This window comes from Rhamphochromis sp. 'chilingali' (genome assembly GCF_963969265.1).
Source record: "Rhamphochromis sp. 'chilingali' genome assembly, chromosome: 4".
In the NCBI taxonomy this organism is placed as follows: domain Eukaryota; kingdom Metazoa; phylum Chordata; class Actinopteri; order Cichliformes; family Cichlidae; genus Rhamphochromis; species Rhamphochromis sp. 'chilingali'.
Window position 1 is genome coordinate 20,658,087 of NC_137948.1, and position 22,528 is coordinate 20,680,614.

General features: G+C 40.1%; 2 protein-coding genes across 2 annotated transcripts in view; one reads left to right on the forward strand and one right to left on the reverse strand.

The window, feature by feature from the left end:
• The first annotated feature begins 703 nt into the window (after window positions 1-703).
• LOC308396315 (intelectin-like) lies at window positions 704-9,337 on the forward strand. Its single transcript, XM_080881514.1, has 7 exons — window positions 704-1,246; window positions 5,299-5,421; window positions 5,535-5,782; window positions 6,331-6,495; window positions 7,227-7,344; window positions 7,591-7,697; window positions 7,768-9,337. Exons 1-7 carry the CDS (start codon window positions 1,144-1,146, stop codon window positions 7,912-7,914), a joined length of 1,011 nt encoding a protein of 336 aa, XP_080737640.1. The 5' UTR covers window positions 704-1,143; the 3' UTR covers window positions 7,915-9,337.
• A 367-nt stretch (window positions 9,338-9,704) lies between these two features.
• The window catches only part of slit2 (slit homolog 2), a 118,826-nt gene continuing 106,002 nt past the window's right edge, over window positions 9,705-22,528 (reverse strand). The window contains exons 29-36 of the mRNA XM_080879952.1: window positions 18,842-18,935; window positions 18,108-18,245; window positions 17,523-17,763; window positions 14,847-14,977; window positions 14,595-14,749; window positions 13,950-14,304; window positions 13,620-13,834; window positions 9,705-11,506 (exon numbers count right to left, since the gene is read on the reverse strand). Of these exons, the coding sequence (XP_080736078.1) occupies window positions 11,250-11,506; window positions 13,620-13,834; window positions 13,950-14,304; window positions 14,595-14,749; window positions 14,847-14,977; window positions 17,523-17,763; window positions 18,108-18,245; window positions 18,842-18,935 (1,586 nt within the window). The 3' untranslated portion in view covers window positions 9,705-11,249. The remainder of the gene's footprint in view (window positions 11,507-13,619; window positions 13,835-13,949; window positions 14,305-14,594; window positions 14,750-14,846; window positions 14,978-17,522; window positions 17,764-18,107; window positions 18,246-18,841; window positions 18,936-22,528) is intronic.

The following is a 22,528-nucleotide window of genomic DNA, read 5'->3' on the forward strand; positions in this document are numbered from 1 at the left end:
CCATACATGCAATGAAGAAACAGCTTACATACATGTGCACGTACATGCAAGGTTAAAGTAGCGACACTTAACATACACCTGTTTTTAAATGATATAGTTTATAGACTACTGACAAAAAACTCTCTGGGTTGCAGGACAACAACTTAACGTAAAAAAGAGAAAGAAACTGGTCTGATGATTAAGTGAAGACACGACAAATTTAGTGGTTAAAAGGGTCGAATTGGGACATGTTTTTGTTGAGTGTTTAAGACAAATGACTACTGAATGGTAGAAAATTCCTTTTTAGGTTTCTAAACAGGATCTTGAGAATTTTAACACGTACCTGTGTTGTCCTGTCAACTTGGGGGGTTATGAGTTGATTATATGGTGAGAAAAAACAAAAAAGGGGGGAGAGGAGACCTTGTTGTTTCTCCCCTCTCTGGATAACACAGCCAACACAGCACAGCCAACACAACATCATTTTCCTGTTCGCCTGTTTTGTTTTGTTTTTGTTTTTTCTGAAAGCCGAAGCTGACCTGGACTCCTACCCTCCCCTCTACCATCGTTGCCCTCTCCGCGACCATCTTTGACCCTTTGACCCCTGAAGGCCACAGCAGCTGGACTCACAACAACAACTTGAGGATGTCAACAGTGCTGCAAAAAAAAAAAAAAAAAAAAAAAGCGATCTCATGCAGCAGAGACGGAGAGCACTAAACCTAAAGCCCGTTTCACTACACGGGGGAAAATTCCCAGACTGCGTCAGCTGACAGACCTGTGACGAGACGTGCATTAAGCCCGGAGGAAAAGGGAGGGTGAGCAAAAGAATGCTGACCTCTGAGAAGAGCCGAACAGCAGAGCTGCAGAAGGCCGTGGAGCAAAGTAAAGACAACATAAATAGACTCCAATCTGACGTGGAAGGAAAAGACTCTGAGGTGTTTGCCCTCAGTAAGAGCTCAAGGCATCAGAGCAGAAATTGAGCATGGCTCCGGAGGAGCTGGCTGCTAATTGAACTCATCAGTCAGACTTGGAGTCCCACATACAGGACTTGAAATCAGGCGGAAGCTTGCTGGAGCAGGAGGTCGTCAGACTTGACGCAAAGCTCCAACAGCAGGAGTAAGCCCTGAAGGAGCTACAGAAGCAAAAGGGTCAAGTTACAAGGAGAAGATGCAGGCAGCTGCAACAACGGATGAAAACAGACCCAAAGAGGAGGGCAGGACCCCAGGGCATGCTTCAGGCCGCTGGTTTACCCAAACAACAGAACAGGAAGGTGATGAACACAAACACACAAACACACACTTCTGCATCCGCCGACTTAGAATGAAGAGAAACACACACATGAACACTTATGCACTCGTTGAATGAGTGAAAACTGATACACACCCATGCACCAAAATCAAAATGTTGATTTAATTCACTAAGAAGTGACACACAATGCTCCAAGCTGCTGCAATGAAGAATGCTTTACTGACAAAGGCTCAATGCTGCACACAACAAATTCAAATACAGAATCTGTTACAATAATAAGCCCAGAGGGCATCTGTGTGGTCTGGGGAGCAGAGTCCAGAGCAGTTTGGTTATGAAAACGATGCCCGTGCGAGATATCTGGGGCTTAAGGCCTCGACTCAATTGTTTACTGTACACTAAAAAGAAAAGAAAACAGCCTGAGCAGTGGTGCAGAGTGAAAACGATGAATTAACAGTGTGAGTCTTATTTCAGAGCGCCACATCATTGTGATGGAGATTTAATAAAAGGAGGAACACACGGACAAAGAAGAAGAGAAAGGGGGGGCAGCCCTTGAACACGATTGCCTGAGGTATTAAAGTTCTGTACTAAATTCTGGTTTCCAGTGTGAGAAAAGTCACGCAGTGCCAGTAGTAGAGCTAGGTTGAGTGATGATTCTAAATTACTGTAAGTAAATCATCGTACACCCGTTCAAGTTTCATGATAACTGGGATCTAGACTTTGTTGAACTCTAGGCAATTTGAACAGCTAAGATTTGAGTGACCAAGTAGCAGTTGAATAAAAGTCATTGAATAAGTGTTGAAATAAACTGGCAGAATTAAGAGAATTAAAACATTTCAAGAGCTCAAATTACTTAATATGGAAACGGTTCTATTTTGTTTCATGAACGCAAAACATATAGGTTTAGGAATAGGAAAAGGTTGAGGTGGTGTTGATTTGACCCGGGCGTTGGTATTTTTGTTTTTGTTATTTTTTATTTTATTTTGTTTTATATTTTGAACAGTGCACTGATTTTTGTTTGTGAATCTTTTCTTTAAGCAGATCTGCACATCGGAAATTACAAGCATTACACGTCGGCGAGAAAATTGTTGCAAGTGAGTTTCTCCGCATTAGAATTGGCTCTGGAGGAAACCACTTATGGGGACAATTAGAAAATGAGAGTCCCTGACCAAAAAAAAAAGGATTCAGCGAGGTAATCCGATCTCAAGTTCTTCTTTTTCTTTTTGAGATGACGTCATTTTGCTGAGTGTGGAAACTAAATGCGACGACAGGTTTCACTATCAGCAAAGAAAGAAAGAAATGGATGAATGGATGAAAGACTGGAAACAAAACAAACGGACTGACTGGTAAAAGATGACAAGACTAGACCATGACTCAAGGTTAACCACCTCCACATAGATAGGATAAAAGGGTGGATGAATTTATGTGTGTTTCTTTTTACAGGAGTAGAAGGATGACAAAATATTCGAGGATGAGTGAACCTGTAAATGCCATTTTTGTGTCTTGTGTTGTTTACAGAGGTAACTGCGCAGCGTTACCATTTACATTTTCTTCCCTACAGGGTTACAGTTTTTAATGTTTTTCTATTACAGGATTTCTGGGCGGATGTGTGAAGAAACGGTGTTTATGGGTTAGGAGTTGGTGATGCTATTACACTGTATTCTGGTGAGAGTGTTGGGGGAGACACACCCTGTCTTGAAAACTGTGATTCTTTTACAGGAAATGTTTTTATAGCATCTATGGGATGTGGATGGCTGACTACGGTCAATATGCTGCTAATGTTTGCTTTGCTTTGGTGAGAAGGGTGCAGTAGAAAACAGACAAGTGACATGAAAACAAGTAATAATAACAAATAACTAATTTGGGGACAGTTTAACCTAGAGCCCACTAACTGGCCATTAGGGGCTCTCTCTCTTGGAGTAATATTGCCCAAGTGTGAATAAAACAAATTGTGGCAATAAAAGTGATTTAATGATTGGAGAAACCGGAACATGATACTTGTCTGTTGTGCTGAATCTTTTATTACTCTTATGATTTGCAGGTGGTTGTAAATAAGCTGTTTACTTTAACAGGTTTGCTTTTTAGCTGAATTGCAAAATACAACTAGAACGATTAATTGAGACTAATCGCAACTAACCTGAAACTGAGGAGGTTCTATATAAGGAAGAATTAAAACAGGTATAAAGTGCATTTGATCTTTAATTGCAGGTGTGACCATGAAGATTTTTGGTACAGATTGCAGGTTGTTGCTCATTATTGAAGTGTGCTCATAAAGGCAAAAGCTATATAGGGGGTCTATGATTTGGTCTGGGTTTTAATAATTTAGGTATGGCAAAATTAAAGGTTTTTAGACAATTTAGGGGACCAGTGAGAAGCATAATTAGATGATCAGAAACTGAGTACTACACTTAAGTTGGAATTGAGAACGCCCAATTTGTTTGAGGTCTGTCGTTCATTTTTATACACACATTGCAAATGTGCTTATAAGGAGCTGGCACTTAGTCTGTGAAGGTCAAAAGCTTCATCCGACAACGGATCGGATTGATATATTGGAGCTATTGACTTCACGTGCAGAGGGTTAAGTGCATGCACGCTTACACACATAAGCATGGCATAGGATTGGAATAAACAAAGTCAACAACATTAGGTTAGGAGAGCCAGCGCAGGAGAGGTGTTGGCTTTCTGTCTCTTGCAGAGAAGGGAACAGACACCAGACGGGGACACGGAGATATGGGGACCCTTCACAGCAACTGGGGTCAAGTGTCATGGCCTTGGGGCTCCTTGAGAAGATGGATCCCATAACCACAGCGATAACCAGGAAGGGGTTGGCGAAAACTAGGAACACCAGAGACCAACGAGGTTCGAGAGGCTTTTGGCAAAAAGGGGGACACGGCGGTGACAACGGACAACAAACACACAGATCTTTGTTTGAAAGTGGGGCAGAATAATCCCCAGATCTGTGTAACGACTGAAGTCGAAGAAAGAAGAATCCGAGGGCGTTTCTTCACTCCAAGAGGAGGTGGTGAAGGGGCCTGAAGCGTGACAGGCTGAAACTTGAGTCTGAAGCTAAAAGAACAGCTGGGTTGTGGGAAAATTGGAAAACAACGGAGGTGTTGGGGTTGATAAGTGTCATAACGTGTTTGTTTGGTTTGGAGACAAATCCTGGTGTGAGTTGGGCTGGCAAGCCAGCCCAAAGAGGAGGAATGTGACCAGGAGATATTTTATTTTGTATTCTTATGATCACAGTTATAATTAGAAGTATCAATCATTAATCATTTACCATTGTGGAATCTGATGACAGTATAATCTTTGTTTTAAATCTATGGTAATCTGAGTAAAGATTAATGTATGCAGGTTATCATCATTGTAATCAAGTCTCAAATGGTATCCACAGCATTGTATTCACCGTCCATAACTGGAGGGTCCAGCAGGACCTTGTTCTAATTCATTTGCAGACCTACATCAGAACATGCACATAGAGAGTTATGTAAACACGCACGTTCACCCTTATTTACACAGGGAGGTCATGTCAGGACATTCTCTAGTTGGACACGCAGGCTCACAGAACTGCACAACATGACATGTCACACACTTGTTTTTCTCTAAAGTATCATCTGATGTTTGTATAAGGAGAACTTTGGACTATGGGGAGACTGTTATCATTTCCAGTAAGGTCTAACTGTGTGATGTCATCATGGGTTATATAAGGATGGGGAACGGTCCACTCTTTGGAGATCTGTGGCTGTACGCTTGTCTTCCCATGCTTCTGTCTTAGAAGTGTGTAATAAAGATCACTATTCTGACATCTACTGAGACCATGCAGTCGTTTGTCTTCTCCTCAAAACTCGAATCATGACACACCACACCCTGAACCCATTGCTCCACCCCTCCGCTGCAGCTGAGCCACAAGCCACACTCCGACGCAGACATGTTATAATATGTGTTGTTGTTTATCTGAAGTAGTATGAACCTAACTTAAAGGACCAAATTGTTTTCTATTATATTTTTCACACAACTGCAAATCTCCAGATTGCTTTACATGTGTACTTTCTTACATTTTCTTGACTTTGTTTTCAGAAAAATGCACAGAAACCACACGTGAGACAGAAGACTTTGAACAGCTGAAGAAACTCAGGAACAGATTCACTTATATTGCAAGAAGCTGTAAAGAGATCAAGGACCGATATGGTGAATATGAAGGTGAGGACAATACAATCTCACAAATCACAAGTCATAATTATTTAACGGGCAACATTCAGGATATTTCTACCCTCTTAAAATGAAACTATGTTTTCTTAATACTTTGTTTCCAGATGGGGTGTACTACCTCACCACAGCTAATGGCATGCTGTACCAGACTTACTGTGATATGACTACTGCAGGAGGCGGATGGACGCTGGTGGCGAGCGTCCATGAGAACAGCATTTATGGAAGGTGCACAGCCGGCGATCGCTGGTCCAGCCAGCAGGGCAACAATGCTGACCTGCCTGATGGAGATGGAAACTGGTCCAACAGAAACACCTTTGGAACAGTAGAGAGCGCCACTGCTGATGACTTTAAGGTAAAATCAGCCGTGGTGGTAAAAACAGTGCTGGAATGGAACATTAACTGAAGCACTTTACTTAATTTACTTAAAACTGATTGTGAGATCATAAAATGCAACACACTGCTGTGGTTAGTTTGTTGGAAACTCATCAGTTTCTTGCCAGATGAATTGTTTAGACAGAAATGCTCACAGGATACAACAAGAAGAAGCAACAATTAAATTCCTTGGTTTATCGTCTGATTGTGAATCTTAACCATGATGTAAATAACAGTATTAAACACCAATTAATATCATAGATAAAATATTTACCATAGGAAAAAACATTCACTTTAGTGTCAAACACTTTTGATATTAAAGTATATTTTAGCTGGTTATAAGCTACAGTTCCAGCTTATGTCACTGAATTGGTTCGGTGCAGGTGGGCGTGGGATGTCACAAAAATTCTATTTGAAAAGAAAAGCAAAATATTTGAAAAGCAAAATGGAGCAATTTATGATGCAAAAGAAGTTAACTGGGCCAGAAGTGTTAATTTGAGTCATAACTATGTGCGTACCCTCACACAGAATCCAGGTTACTATGATATAACAGCTGAGGACATGTCTGTGTGGCACATTCCCAACAACTTGCCGCTGGAGCACTGGAACCAAGCAACTGCAGCCATCCTCCGCTACCACACTGAAAACCAGTTCCTCACATTGTATGGAGGAAATCTCTTTCAGCTGTTCAAGGTAATTAAAGCTCTGAAGAATTTATTAATTTGTTAATTTCAAAAACATTAATGATCAAGAGGAAAAGCTTCTGAAAATTGATCCAGTAGTTTAAATTCTGTAGTAAATCAGTCGTTTCCCAAGGTGGAACGTTGGTGGAACGTTGGAACGTTTTAAAGTTTCAAAAATTCCTGTGAAAAGATCGTTAGTTGTCTGCTGCATCAATGGTATACTTGTCCCGAGAAATAAAGGCTGTGAACTGAACTTTGAAAATATCACAGATACATGTCTACTACTTCCTCCAAAGAACAATGCAAACTGGTTCTAACGAGAAAAGAAAGAGAAGTGAGAGACCCCAGAGCACAACTGAACAGGAGGATGACTCACTGGTCACTTTATTAGAGATACTTAGTTGATACCAACTTGGATCCCCTTTGCCTTCTGAGCTGCCTCAATTCCTTGTGGCCAAAGTGTGCCAAGAAAATATTACACCACCTTTGCATCACAACCAGGCTTAATTGTTGATACAAGACAGGATGGAGCCACGCCTTCATGTTGTTTATGCCAAATTCTGATCCTGCCATCCACTTCAAAATGTTCTTGGAAGACGTTTTTTTTACTGCAGAATATAAACCACTGGATCAATTTTCAGAGGCTTTACTCTTTACTTTTATACATATATGTGTGTGTTTCTGTGTGAGCGTGTGTCCATACATACACACTCATGACAAACTCCCCCAACACTGTTGCAGCAATATCCGGTGAGATACAAAGTTGGAACATGCAGTGACAGAGGGCCAGCTATTCCCATCATATACGACCACGGAGACGTGGAGTCCACCAAAAAGTTGTATGGACCCAATCCAAGAAGTAAGAAGCTCATTTAATCAGATTGAAAATGATAATTTGGATCATTAGAAGACAATTAATTAGACAATTAATGTGTAATAAGAGTCTTTTACATATTTCACACATAAAATAGTTGTTTAAACTTGCAACACAAAATGAATAACAGGGTTTTTAAGTATTTATGAACATACTCTATTAATTAAACCAGTTGTCATATGAATGTTTATTTAATTATTTAATTTGTTTGTTTGTTTGTTTGAATGAAAGGGGAGTTTGAACCAGGCTTCATCACTTTCAGAGCAATAAACTGGGAATCTGCGGCCATGGCTATCTGCTCTGGTGTCAAGCCGACTGTCGGTTGCAACACTGAACATGTGAGTAATCAGTCGTCACACATCTGCCAATACTGTGTGAGTACACATGGTGTAAAAACCCTGTTTTTAGTATTGTATAGGAGGAGGAGGATATTTCAACCCTGAGGAGCAGTGTGGGGACTTCCCATCGTTTGACTACGACAGACTGGGCAAAGAGCAAGGCTGGAGCGCCTCCAAAGAGATGACCGAGGCTGCTGTGTTACTGTTTTACCGCTGAGTGGGTTTGCGTAGCCTCGACTATAGTCAGTCCCAGCTGTAACCAGATCAGGTGACATCAGGTTTATTTGTACAGCCATCAATCATAAAATTTCTCTTTTATTGGAGAACAAATCAGAAGTTGACAGTGAAAGAATCATTTGTAATTAAGCAACACAAACCGTAGATGGTACTGCTGAACTGTGTAGTTACACGAAACATTCAAAGTTGTTTTTACTGGAATTAATTTGACAGTTTGTTTTAGTCAGCAGAGAAAAAGAAAGATGAACTGCGAATAGATTTCATGGTCACGGTCTAACCTTCAATTTTTATGAAAAAAAATTTGCATGTAAGTCATCCTCATTATTATTGACGAGCACATAGACCTAAAATACTCAGGACTAACCAGTGAAACTGAGTATTTTTTAAATGTTGTGTCCATTGCTTCCACTGACAGCTCATGACATAAAAACCTTCAGGTGGTCTAGAGGTCACCTATAGCTGAAAGACAAACTGGCCACGCTGGCTGGATATAGCCATGAACTTCAAACAGATGCTGGAGGTCAAAAGCTTGCACATTTGTTCCCTTGTGTGATGTGTGTCCTCTGATTCTTGGAACTAAAGATCTGATTAATTAAACATCAAATTTTCACTGAAGGTTTAGTAAGAAATGTGGTAAAGATGAAATGCGTTTCCATGGAAACCCTGCTTTGATTAGAATGTTATTAACCTGATCTAGAGCTATATTAAAAGCTAAGACTAGGTGTGGCTTTATTTAACCTAAAAGACAGACAGACAAACAAATGAACAAACAAACAACACCCACACTTGAAAACTAACTGAAATGATTTTTTGAAATAAAAACAAAATACAAATATTTGCAGTAAATGTCCTTACTTGTAGTTTTTAACAACACAGCGAGTATGACGCATTTGTTTGATGAGACATGAGATAACTAAACGAGCAAATACCCAGCCTCACAAAGTGTTGTGTTTTTATTGTAATACCTGTTTTAACTTTTCCAAATTTTAGCTGGACAAACACTCTTCATATAATAATAATAAGAAAAGCAAGAAAAACAAAAATCCCTTTAAAACTAACACTGAAACTAGCCTAAACTGAATCCAAACCTTTCTAAACAGTAACACCAGAGCTGAAAATACAAAACTGTAACATTTAACAACGAATGCTGAGCTTGCGGTAAACGTAACTGCTTTTTTTTTTTTTTTTACGTCTCTACCATTTCACTTACCTGACTTCTTACGACCATGGGTCTGATACAACCTTTGGTTAAGACAGCTAACGACTGCACTGCAAGCAGAAATGATGAATATAAATGTAGGTATTCATTTTTTTCTTTTTAGGAATAATGCACATCTTATTTATTTAATAAATAAATAAATATATTTATATCCCCCCCTCCTGTATGCCACTCTACGAGTCAGCTGAGCTAGAAACTTAAAAAGAAAAACAAAACAAAACTCTTATGGAAGAATACTCTACTCGGAAAACATGTATTGGTAAAATATAGCAAGAATAAAATTGTTCTAATTGTTATGTGTATGCTCTGAATTCCTCAGAAACACTAAAAGAAAATGAAAAACAATTAAGATGATTAAATATCTAACAAGTTAAAGAAAGGGGATGAAACGGGGTACAGGTGAGGATTTCCGGTGTAGTCTCGATTTTCTGCACTACGCAAACAAAATTCAAAATAATGGGAGTTTATTTTTCACATTATTGACCTCCAGTCTTTAATAATCATTCTCCTCGGTGTTTCTTAGTGTGACAGAAAAGCAAAACTGAGAAGTGTGAGGTAAATATTGTGTTTAATAAACAAACATCAGTCAGGGAACTGACATTAGTCTGGGGATGGAGACGGGGAAATATATAAAGCACAATGCACATGTGTAGTGGTGGAGGGGGGGACATATTTATCTGTTACACAAGGTGCCCCCCGTACAGTAGGAGCAGGAAGTTCTATATAACATACAGATCAGGATCCAAGTCTACGGTACAAAAACTTAGCAGCAACATGTTAACATCGGAGACCAAGGGGCTAACAAAGTAGTTTCATTTAGAAAAAAGTCACAGTATTCTTTAAGCATAAATTTGTTAAAAAGGTAAAAACAGTCCTAAGCATCCTCTAGGGTCAATGCTACTCACAAGATCTGTGTGTGAAATACATAGGTAGGGAAATTATCTATACATTTATACTCTAATATAAAGACCTTCTGGTAATGGCACAGTACAAACTTCCAGGAAACGCGACAAAAATATACAATGTCTTCACGTCACATTTGCAGATTAAAATGTAACTAAAGGTCTCTGGCAAGCACAATAGTTTCAGTGATCCAAAAAAAAAAAGAAAAAAAACAACTTCTCACCATTTTGTTAGTTCAGCTATCTTGACAGATTATGTCTTTTTAATACAAAAATAAGGACAAATACTGTATAAATTAATATATATTAAAAGAATCAGATTGATACATGGGGAATCTACTGAATAAGTACAGGTATTTATGATACAATAAATACTTGTCATTCATGACTGGGGGCAGAATAAACGGACTGAAGTATGTTTATCCTGGCAGGTAATAGGTTTACCTCTATAGGTGAGAGTATTTATGTGTGTTTGTGTTTGTGTGTGTTGTTCAGTAGCTGTAGAAAATAGCACATGATTGAGCACAGCTGTGTGTAGGATCATGCACACAGTCTCAGAGGGTTCAGGATGTCTGTTAAAAGGGAGACTGCAGACTGCAGTGGTGATTTCTTGTGAAGGTTGTCACTGCTCGCCCTCTCCCAGTGCCTTAACGCAGCTCCTCCTAGTGGTGAGTCTGTGGTACTAAGGTTACTCCTAAAACACACAACTGGGGGACAGGAAGCAGGAAGTCTGTGGTCAGGAAGTGGTCAGCTGTCAGTGACACGTCAGTCCTCCAGGGAAGAGACAAGTGTGGCACACCATTAGAGTCATCATGACCAACAAAAAGAAGTAGATAAAAGGAAAAAGTCAACTTCTGTGTGTGTGTGTGTGTGTGTTTTTTTTTGTCTTTTTCGCCACTTCATAATAAAAAATAAGTCTGTTTTCGTACTTTACAATACAATTCGACATCCCCACCGAGGAAGCATCAATCATCAGTCCAGCACTGACAAGAAAAGAAACTTTTTTTTGTTTGTTTTTTAAGGGTTTAAAAAAAGGTGGTGGGGGGTACTGTGCATGGTTTCCTCACGGGGAATTGGGATCTTGGACAACAGGGGGTGGGGGATCAAGTAAGGCGAGCAGGAACACAGAACATGTCTGGAGAACAGAAAAATCTGCTGAGGGTGTCGTCTCTGTTTTTTCTTTCTTTTTTTTTTTTATGAAGAACACTTTGTACAGCCGCACTTGACAACTTTCTCCACTTCCTGGACAAAAGAAGACCCGTCAGTGCACTGGAACGTGTATTTCCTGCGTTTGCTGCGAAGGGGGGTGCAGCAGGTGCCCTGTCCTTCTGCTCCCCCCGGGCAGCTGCCTCGACACTCTAAACGGGAGACCTTCTCCTGGGTTTGGCACGCCGCGTAGCCTTGCTGTCTCTGGTAGACATCTCGGACCCGTTCCCCTCGGCAGGCCACCTCTGCGGACACAAGGAACAGAAAGAATATTTGCAAGGTGTCCAAAGTTTTTACTGAGAACTCCACCAATTCTGCACATCATGGGAAAAGGTTGTCCGGCTTTGGCAACAAAGTAAGAAATATATTAGGAATGATACGACTACTGTTTGGATTTAAAAAAAAAAAAAAAAAAAAGAGTTTTGTGGGAATGAAATGTTCAAACAGGAGTGCTCTATTGTGTTCAAATGACAGGCAATCTTAATGGTAAAAGCAGCAACACAACAAGTCAGTACACCAATGACACAAAGAGGACAGCAAGAAGAGGAAAAAATGGCACGAACATGAAGAATAAAGAAAAACCCTTTCTAGAAATAAACTGCTGAGTGAACTGTTCATAAAACTTTCGGGTTTAATTTGGTTCAATGGCGTTAGTTTAGTAGAAGTCGATGTCTGCTGTTGGTTCAACTAAATTCAGATGTAAAAGAAAGTTTTTTCTAGAAGCCTTTTTAACAACTCGACAGCTGAAAACTTGATTTTTGTCAATCAAACATTTTATTTGTTTCATATTTAGGAATTTGGTAGTAACATTGAAGTGATACTACTACACTACTACAAAGACTCGTAGTATGTGGTATGAAAGACTTTCTGTATCTGGTTTTGTGTCAGTGGAGCTGAGTCGGTCTGTCCTTCACTGCCATCCAGTAAGCAGCGGCTGGGCCCGGAGCTCGTCAGGATTATCCATGATGGACGGTGACCTCATCTCCACCACAGCTTCAAGTCAGGTTTCCTAATTAGTTTATTCAGTCTGTTGGTGTCATCAGCTCTGATGTTGCTCCGCCAACAGACCGCAGCAAAGTACACTTCAATCGCCTCAAATGGCCCATCAATTTGTTGCACACACTGAATAGCTCAGCCTGAAAAACTGGCCTGCCATGTGTGTATTTTATTTGAAATTACAACGCAATTATTTACAAATATTTAACACTACAATAACGGGGTAAAAGGAAATGAAGAAATAATTATACCTTAAGTAATGTGTATGTACTTTTACACATGCTATATATGTATAGTTTTGCTTTGTATAGTATAGTCCTGAAAAAATATGACTTGTTCTAATGTATCTACCTTAATGTTTTTGTAGGTAAACAGAATTACAGTGTAATTCTCCTGTGGAGCTCCTGTGCTGCTCATCAACACAGCAGACAGCTCTCAGGTAGTCAGTAATCCATTAGATGGTGGATGTGTTTACTGACACGTTCTGTAGCTTCTCTACTGCAGCAGCGGTTGGATTGTGTTAAATGCACTTGAGAAATCAAAGAGGATGATCCTCATTGTGCAGCCATTACTATCTAGATGGGAAGAAGCTCTCTGCAGCATGTAAATGATTGTATCATCATCTCCCAGACTTGGTCTGTTTACAAACTGCAGAGATTCAACACTAGCATCTTAGGCACCTTCAACACATGTGATGTGAGGGCAACTGGTCAAGAGCTGTTAAGCTGAATCTTACGCTGTTGATAAATCTGTGAAATGAGTTGACAAAAGTAGTATCCAGCTCAGAAAAGGAAATGCCCTCGATACACAGACAGACTTGGTTCTTTCTGATTTACCAGTCCTGGGATATAATTCCACTAATATAAAGCCATGTTACCTTTGCAAAAATGTATTCCTTTAATGCTATAATTAGTATTAAAAAAAGGTTTTTATTATTCTGCAGAGTTTGCGGCGCTCCATTACAGTGGGGAAAAAAAATAAAAAGCTGGAACTTTTCATGCTATATGTTGCATGAGGTGAGAGCAAGTATGCTGATGAGAGGTTTGCTGGGCTGCATGCAGGAGGGAAAATTAGTAAAGAAAAGCTGACGTTAACATGCGACCAGGTGGTCTCACCTGAGTAACCCCTCGTGTGGGATTAAGAGGAGGCTCAGGAGATGCTGAGTTGAAAAAGCGACAGGTTAGAAGCGTCAGTGCAGAGAGATTAAACACTTTGAGACACACGCTGCTGAGACACTTTAAAGAGAGTTAGCAAGTAACAGAGAAGCTCAGACTTTGTTAAAAGAAGCCCACTGGAGTATTAGATTATTATTTTTAGAAGAATTAAGGTAGTGTACCGAACAGGCATCCGTGTTTCGCTTACCTCTGTCACACGCCTCTCCTGTATATCCGCTGTTACACTCGCAGTACGCCTTGCCCAGGCCTGACACTCTACATTTGCCATGTTTGCAGCGAGACAGGCTGCAGGGGTTAGCTGCATCCTGGTCCTGCTCATCACAGAGGACACCAGCAAAGCCAGGCTGGCAGCGGCAGGAGTAGGAATAGGAGTTGATTGGGATGCAGGTACCGTGGATACACCTGTAGGGTGGAAGAGGGAAATACAGAACGTAAAGAACTGGACAGACAAATCGTGGTCTCTCTTTGAGAGCCATTGCACTAGCTGTGGTTTTAGACGAAGCGCAGAAACACTCACTTGTTGCCATCACAGGGGTTGCTAACTTGCTGGTCACACAAAGTTCCCGTCCAGCCTGCGTGGCATGTACAAGTGAAACCGCGGTGTCCAGTTGGGTGGCAGTCACCTTGGACGCAGGCCCCTCTCTGGCATGGCTGACAGCCCGGCTCCACCCCATTGCCCAACCACTTTCTGGTGGTACTCTGGGTGGTTCCAGATCCTGGGAGCCCCGCTTCAAGCCCAGCTCCTAGATCCTGGAGCTTCCCGTTGATGTAGAGGTTACGGAGGCAGCCATGGAAGCTCGTGCCATTACGGCCACCCGAGCTGTGCTGTAGAGCCGACAGACCGCCAGAAGCCGAGGCTCGCTCTGGCATCCCTGCATGAAGACAGAAGTATCTCAGCGCCTCATTTAAGATGATTAAAGATCATCTTAATTATATTTTTGTGTGTATGGAAATAAAATCAGGTCCAAACTCAACGGGAAAGCTTTTTATGACTTGGTGCTTCACACCTAGCCTCTGGCCACCTGTACATAATGTTTAAATCGAAGTATTTATACTATAATTTGTATTAAGTATAATTTGTATAAGTATTACGATATCTATCTGTTCTACAACACTTACACAGACACAGCCATTAAGAATATACATAGCGCTGAGTCCTTACCTCCCACATAAAGTGGAGAATCTATATTGAGTGTGGACTGCTTGTTGAGGGAGTTGATGGATTTGGGTGGCCCGCCATCGATGGACAGAGACAGAGTCTGATCTGATGCTACTAACTCCACGGCATGGAAATTACCATCATTCACTGTCTCCACACTGAGAGCGAGAGAGAGACACGAGGGAGAAATTCACTTCAGACATCTGTATCATCCATCATGTGAACGTGGAGCCAGGGAACGGGCTTTCTGTATACCTGTATATAGCAGAAGGAGGATAGGATCCAGTGTCGTAGCTGACCCTGAGGCGTCCCCTGTACAGCTCCATGGCAATGTGATCATTATCCCCTTTATACAACAACACGCCACTGTCCTCATCGGTAGCAATCTGAAAACACAGCAGGATCGCCATGTTAGTGGCCTACAAGTGCACATAGTTCTTTTCACCTGCTGTAAGAATTGTCAACAAAAAACAAGTAAGTCATTTTCAGGTATATGTACTTTAGTTGTGTATTTATTTTTCTGAAAACTTATCACTTTTACTTCCTATATGTGTACACAAATATCTCTGCTTTTACTCCTTACATTTTCAAAACAAACTTTAGCTTTCAGATATTTAAGGGGAGTTATTATTTCAAGTCACTGCACAGAATATCTATAGATCTTTTATAACTCTGTACTCTGGGGTTAAAGCAGGCCAAGACATCCACGTTTGTGCAGATGTCTGTAAGTTGTGGTCGGAGTACATCAGCATCTAGCGAGCATAAAGGAAATAATGTTTTTAAGGTTCACAGCTCAGCTCCACAAACATCAGCAAACACTCAAACTGTTTGTGTGCAGTTTGTCACACAGTGTGTTGCTAGCTAAAGGTTCAGCTGCTGTATTTCCTGGATAGAGAAAAGAATGAAAGCTAACTTCACTCTGAGATGGAGAAAGATTGAAGACAGACATTATTTCTAAAATGAAGGACTGGAAAGTTAAAGATTTACTTATATTTATATTCAGTTCGGCTCAGCTAATCGCAGCCTGAACACAAAGAAAATCTAGTTATGCTCAAAATAAAAATGATTTCTAAGTGATTATTTCCCCCACAGCCCAACCTGCTAAATCTCACTTTAACCTGAGAATATACTCTTTCTGTTTAGTTGTGGAGGCTGAATCATCTGCAATACAGGCAAAGCAAATTCTACATCACAGCTGTTCAAATTAAAAACAATATCATTAGAGTTTAAATTGAAATAAACTTTGCCTTCCTCTTACTTCACTCTCACTTGGGTAAAGAGATCAATTTTTAAACACAAGTATCTGCATCTTCAACTTAAACAAAGCATGTGTGTACTTCTGTGACCCCTACTTATACCTGCCTACTTAAACCTGAAATTAAATCAGCATCACAAACTTGTTGTGAGAGTTCCTGTTAATACGTGCATTCACATGATTTCACCTACTTTAACTCTGTTTTGTTTGGTTTCTCTAGAAGAGAAATTGAAAGGCAAACCTGATGGTTGGTGTTGCTGCTGTGATCTAAATGTATGCTAATACATGAGGAGCACAAACTGGAGATGAATCTTTACAAACCCCTGAAGGAAATCTGACTCTTTAGCAGCTAAGCGCTCCACTACGTTCACCAGCCAGTCACTAACTGTGTCTGCATGCCAATGAGAGTTTAATGATAAATATTCTGACACAGTGAAATTATAAAATCTGATGGGAGGCACAGATTGTCATGGACCACAAGGCTACATGTGTTTTTGTTTTTGCTCTCTCTCTCTCCTTGGCCGCTCCGCCTGGGCGGAGCTCATTGCGGCCTCCCGCCCTTGGCCCACACACCTGTTTGCTATTATGTTGCCATTACGTGATGCCATTTAAGGCCGGGACACAGACCTTCTCATCGCTGGATGATTGTGCAAGACGCGTTAGTGATCCTTTCTAGCTTTTGTGAACATAGCTTGTGTAAAATCCGTGACTTTGTGTAATCCGCCTTTCCCGTGTGACAGTTTTCCCCAGAGAGTGTGTGTGTGTGTGTGTGTGTGTGTGCGCTGTATAACACATGACCTCCCAAAAAACAACAAAAAAAATTCCCTAATGCCATGAGTTTTCTCAATAAATAAATAATTAAGGGATGAAGGAAGAGAGAGGTGCTTTTAGATATTTTCCAGCAATATTTTCTGTTTTTTTTGGAATAAAGATCTGGTACTATAACTTTATGAATATGGACTCTCAGGAGTGTAGCTCAAGTTAACACAAAATTACAGATGCTCGAAGTCTCTAAAATATTTGGATGTCTGTAGAAACCAAACGTTCACAGGTAGGGGACTGATTTTTAGTTTACAGCTTTGCATATTCAAGGCATGCAACATTCTTTAAAACAGTGCCAATCAGATGAATGGATTCACAGGTATATAGACACACAGACTCATTTTTCCAGTATGAAACTGTTATTATTTGTTTATTTAAGAAAACCAGTCATAAGAGCTGTAAGCAAATCTGTGATGGCCAGGTGGGGCCTTTCTTTTTAAATTTCATGATTTGAGATGAAGCTTGTTTCCACCACTGTGAAAAAGCAGAACGTAATCAAAATCTTGAGCTATTGTGTTGAAATGTGACTGAATAACTCAAAATTTCAAGTTATTTTCTCAGAAGTTAGAGTTACTACATTAAAGCTTTGAGATAAAAAAGACTTCATTACAAAAGCTGTTTTTTTTTTTGCTGTTTTTAAGAAAATAGTAGATCATTTTAAATATAAATTATTTAAGTGTGTTGTTGTGTGCTGGTTTTTTTTGGTAAAACTGACCGGTGACTCTGTTTACTCTGAGGGGTCACAAGCTCAAAAAAAGTTTGGAAACATTTTCATTTCAAAAATTTCAAAAATATTTCACCTGAAATGAAACGAAGCAAAAGTGCAGAGCTGCATTTAATTTAAAGAAGGTCACCTGCAGGCTGATGTTGGTCTGTGGTGAGAGGAGACTGGAGGGCAGCTGCAGGTACGACTCGCGGTTGACGAAGTTGACACTGGCGAGAGTCTCACAGCGCTCTCCCTCGTAGCCGTGGAGACACTGGCAGCGGGGGTCTGATCCCACAATGACGCACTGTGCCCCGTTGAGGCACTCGTGGTTGTCACAGGGGCTGGTGCGAGGAAGGACCATCGGAGGAGAGAACTCGCAGAATAACCCACTGAAACGCACATTGTAACACACGTGGAATACCGTAAGAGTCCAGATCATTCCCTTTATTTGTTCCTTTTATAATTATTATCAGTTTGTGGTACGGCTGCTAGAACATACAAGCTTAAAAACATACTTCTTCGGTGCTTTCAGTTACAGTTGGATTTTTCATCATTTCAAATGTGAAAGTTAGACAAATCCAAAGTCCAAAAAATACCACACTGTACTATTACTCCAGGGACCTTGAGAAAAATAGTATGTTGATCTCAATAACTGACAATACACACCAGGGGGAGCTCCTCATATATCAAAAACTGTTGGCATGTGTGACTTCCTCTGTGGTGCACAGCTCACCTGTACCCTTCTGGACAGATGCAGGTGTATCCATTGACGGCATCGATGCACTGACCGCCATTCTGACACTTATTCTCTTCACAGTCGTCATAATCCAGCTCACAGTGCTCGCCGATGTATCCTGGAATGCACTCACACCTAAAATGAACACACACACACACACACACACACACACACACACACACACACACAGAAATGCTTGTTGTTACTGGACTCGCAGGGATGCAGCTGTTCTTTGTGGCTGCCTGTGGTTAGATTTGCTCTAATTGCATGTGGAAGATTTCCTTAACAATAAAAAGAAAACATGTCAATTGCTTCGTGACCCAGACAGTCCACAAATCCTAGAGAACACAAACTAATCTAATTTTTACATGATGTCAAACTGCCTCACAGAGCACATCCAGACGTAATTACACTGACCACAGCGCACACAAGCAAGGGAGCAAGGGAGTAAAAGTACAGATAAAATCTCGCCAGGGAACCTTACTAGGGAGCCAAAATCACATTCCCAACACCTCCCATCCACACATGCAAACACACACACACCATTTCTCTGCTGGGAAAAATCTGGAACTCAATTATTTCTGTGTGAAAAATATAAGTATTCAAATCATGCAGGAGAGAATCAAGAACCACTACTTGCATACTCTAATATCTGCATATTAGTTTATACAGGAGTGTGTGTGCGTACGTGTGCGTGCATGTGCGTGCGTGCATGTTTCCAGTCTACTCACTTGTATCCCTGAGGAATCAAAATGCACTTTGAGTCGTGCTGACATGGGTTCAGCTCTGGGGCACAGAAGTCCAGTTTCTCTTCACACAGCTCCCCTAGGAACGAACACACACACACACACACACACACACACACACACACACACACACACACACACACACACACACACACACACACACACACACACACACACACACACACCTCATCACTTTTTAAATTCTTTGCACAGTATTAACGATAAAGTGAAATGAAAACATAAAACACATCAATATTTTAACTTCGTTGTGGTTTGTTTTTTTCTTTGTGTGTGTTTGTGTGTCAGTTGAATGGGTGCTTGGTCTCATGATGGATGACTCTCTTGTGGCCAGAATCAACACAGTGGTCCGATAAATGATTTCAGTGCTGGGAATCTTGATGCTCCAGAGAGTATCCTGATCTTCCTGAAACTCTGAACTCCAAATGAATCACTGATGAGGGAATAAACCAGTTTCCTTGACTCCTGAAGTCCACGCTGGGAATAATTACACAACCCTCTAGGGATTAATAAGTATAAGCATGAAACAGCAGGAGATGTTTGTGCTTTTAAGCCCTTCATTTAGACAGTGATTTCTTTCGCTCACGGACTTAAAAGCAGTCAGACTTGCTTAATGCATATAAAATGTTGTTTTTTAATAATTCACATTTCAGTAACAATAGTTATTCATCTGATACATGTTTTTGGTGCAACCACTTAGTTTACCTACTGTCTGAAATATGTAAATTTAGCTCTTCTCAATTTAAGGCCAGCCTCCCTTTGAGCCTGCTGATTGGCTGACCATCCCAAACAGCAGGTGGGTGGGGATTCTGCACTCAAAGACAGAGCTGTCTGACTGAGATGATCATATTAGGATTATCTCTTCCCCTTTCCAAACAGTTCGGTATGACAGAAAAGCATAATGGCTTTAAAAGAAAAGCTGTCATTACAGTTTTTTACAGACGCTAGGACACATTTCTCAATACTTAGGTCACGTTTGCAAAACTCCTCACACAGTGAGCACAACAGAAGTCTATGTGGGCTAAACTGAGGACCAGTTATCATTGTTTTGGCACAAAATGCATTCAATGACTACATCTCTCAAATTTCATGAATCATCTTCTCACTCAGACACAACAACTGCCAAAAATCTTTGTACGGACAGGACATTTTGCATGTGCTTACATACTGTTTTCAAAACTGTTAAACTCATGGTCAAAACAATAACACAATGCAAAACTTGAAAAGACAGCAAAATTCAACAACAATATTTTATTGAAACATATTTTAAATCTAACAATGCAGTTTAACCAGCCACAGCTGATTCTCATTGTAGATGAACATCTACACAGTTGTTACTCCTTCAATTTTTCAACTCCTTCAATTCTGGCAGCCAGAAGATTCTTTCCTAGGTGTATTACCCTAGATGACATAAGATGTGATGTGGATGAGAACCTGTGGCCAAATAGGGAAGACCGAGTAGATTAGCATTACTATTGTATGTGTATCAGTGGATGGTGTGTATACAAATTCTTGTATTTTGGGATTACTTAGTGCAAAAAAATAAAAATACATAAACATAAATACATGATGTCTGATTCATTCCAGTAACATATATTGAAATTATAAACAGAGATGTGTCCTTGTTTTACACAGGAAAACACTGTGTAATGCTACATGTTGTTAGTGTTTTTTAGGTCATTGTTTTGTGGGTGACAAAGTGTGTTTGTCGGCTGTCAACCTTTGCTAGTGTTCTGGAGGAATGTGTTCATTTGAGACCTGAATGAAGTGTTTTGGTAGTTGTAGTGCATTTTGAATGTGAAATGAACTGCTTTGCCAGGCTGAGGGTCAGTTAGGAGGATTGTGTGAAGAGTTTTGCAAAAGTGACCTAAGTATTGAGAAATGTGTCCTAGCGTCTGTAAAAAACTGTAAGAGAGCTGTTAAAAGACTGTGAGTACTTGCTTGTTTACTTTGATGGCTTCTTATTTACATGTGAGTTTTTGTCACAATATCACAATCTAGATGTGATAAATATTGGTCTATTCCCCCCACGACTTTTTAGGATGTGAAATGAGCTCCAGAGAAGCCTCAAAGGTCCTGTCGTATGTGTAGAAATGAACCTTGAGCCAAACATTACTCAGTGGCAAAATACTCACCACGTTTTATTTCAGGCAATTTAAACATTTAGAGCTGTATAAACTGTTTGTTTTTTGTTCACATTAAGAAAGCTGCAAAGGAAATAATAGAGCAGATGGTGCAGTGGCAGTATAACATAGTTTTATGTGTTAAAATATCTTTTTCATACACCAGAGGACCAGTTTGTTTAATTTTTAGAAATCATTACACTGTGGTTGAAATGCATGCAAACCATAAGCCTGAAAGGAAGTTTTTAGTTCCTTAAAAAGGAACTTTGGGTGGTTAATGTACAGTACAATACTGTGCAAAAGTCTTGAGTCACCCATCATTTCTTCACATTTTGCTTCCAGCAGCCAGAGTTTCTGAAGCCAGAAGTAATTTTTGTTTCCAAAGTGTTTTTAATTCTCCGGGCTTTCTGAAATCATCCTTTGGACGCTGTCCACTTGTTTTCATTCAGAAATGTTTTTGTTTTTCAGTTTATTATACAATTTATACTGACCTCTGGATTATTCAAGCATAAAAAAGCACCTAACTCGAGTTACCTATGTGTGTTCTATCACACAAAGAACCAGTTTTAAACTTTATATTTAGGCTTTTGTTACTAACAGACTGTCACAAAACACACTGACATTATAGTCTACGAAAAATGCCAAAGACGACACACTCTGACAGGCATGAAAAGGTGCAGGTCCACCAACAAAAGCAAACCCAAATTTGAAATTTTTGGTTAAAATCTTTGTCAGTAGGTACAGAGGAGATCAGGAAAGAGGTACAACAGTCTGTATTCTAAGTTCTGTTGGTGCCTGTTTTAATAAATCTCTGCACCTTTCTCTTGTTTTATATAAACATAAAGAAATGAGTGGTAGCCCAGGACTTTTACATACCACTTTAGATATTTACGTTTCAGAAAGCAGACTGGCTTATTGTCCCAGACTTTCATTCCTAGGTGTGGAACATTAAAATGACCTTTATTAAAAAGATAAGATGTAACTCAGTATGTTTTTGTTATGGTCCAAAAAAGACTCAAACAAACTCAAATGGCTCTTAATATAACTCCTTCAATACCAAAAGCCTCCATTGTTCAACCAAACAGCTTTAAAAGCATTAAACACGCACGTTTGAGTCTATTTCAGTCTATCGTACAATCAAACAAATACTCACAGGACCCCCAAACGTTCCGCTGAAAATAGTCGGCACCAAATGCACCATTTAAGTAAATCTGGATAATAAGTACAATGTGTGACTGTTTAGAAAATTAGCCTTCTTTTAAAACTGAAAATATATATTTTGATTGTTCTGGAGGAGTGGATGGAATAAATGCAGTCTAGATGTTAGTAAGTTTGGGTATTTTAATGGGATTTCTACTTTCTAAAAATATAGATTATTGCCAGTTCCTCTAATTTCAGCTCATTCACCTGGAATGGTCATCACATGTATGCGTGAAGCAGCAAGCAGTATAACCACAGAAATCTGAGAGTGGTCTTTTTATACATCAAAGACATGCACTGCTAACACGGAGCACGACTGCATACAGTATGG

Excerpts from the sequence above, each read along its gene's own strand:
- LOC308396315 (XM_080881514.1), top strand. The coding sequence starts at position 1,144 with ATGCAGGCAGCTGCAACAACGGATGAAAACAGACCCAAAGAGGAGGGC. Across the intron at positions 5,422-5,534 it reads CCGATATGGTGAATATGAAG|ATGGGGTGTACTACCTCACC; the intron begins GTGAGGACAATA and ends CTTTGTTTCCAG. Across the intron at positions 6,496-7,226 it reads ATCTCTTTCAGCTGTTCAAG|CAATATCCGGTGAGATACAA; the intron begins GTAATTAAAGCT and ends ACACTGTTGCAG.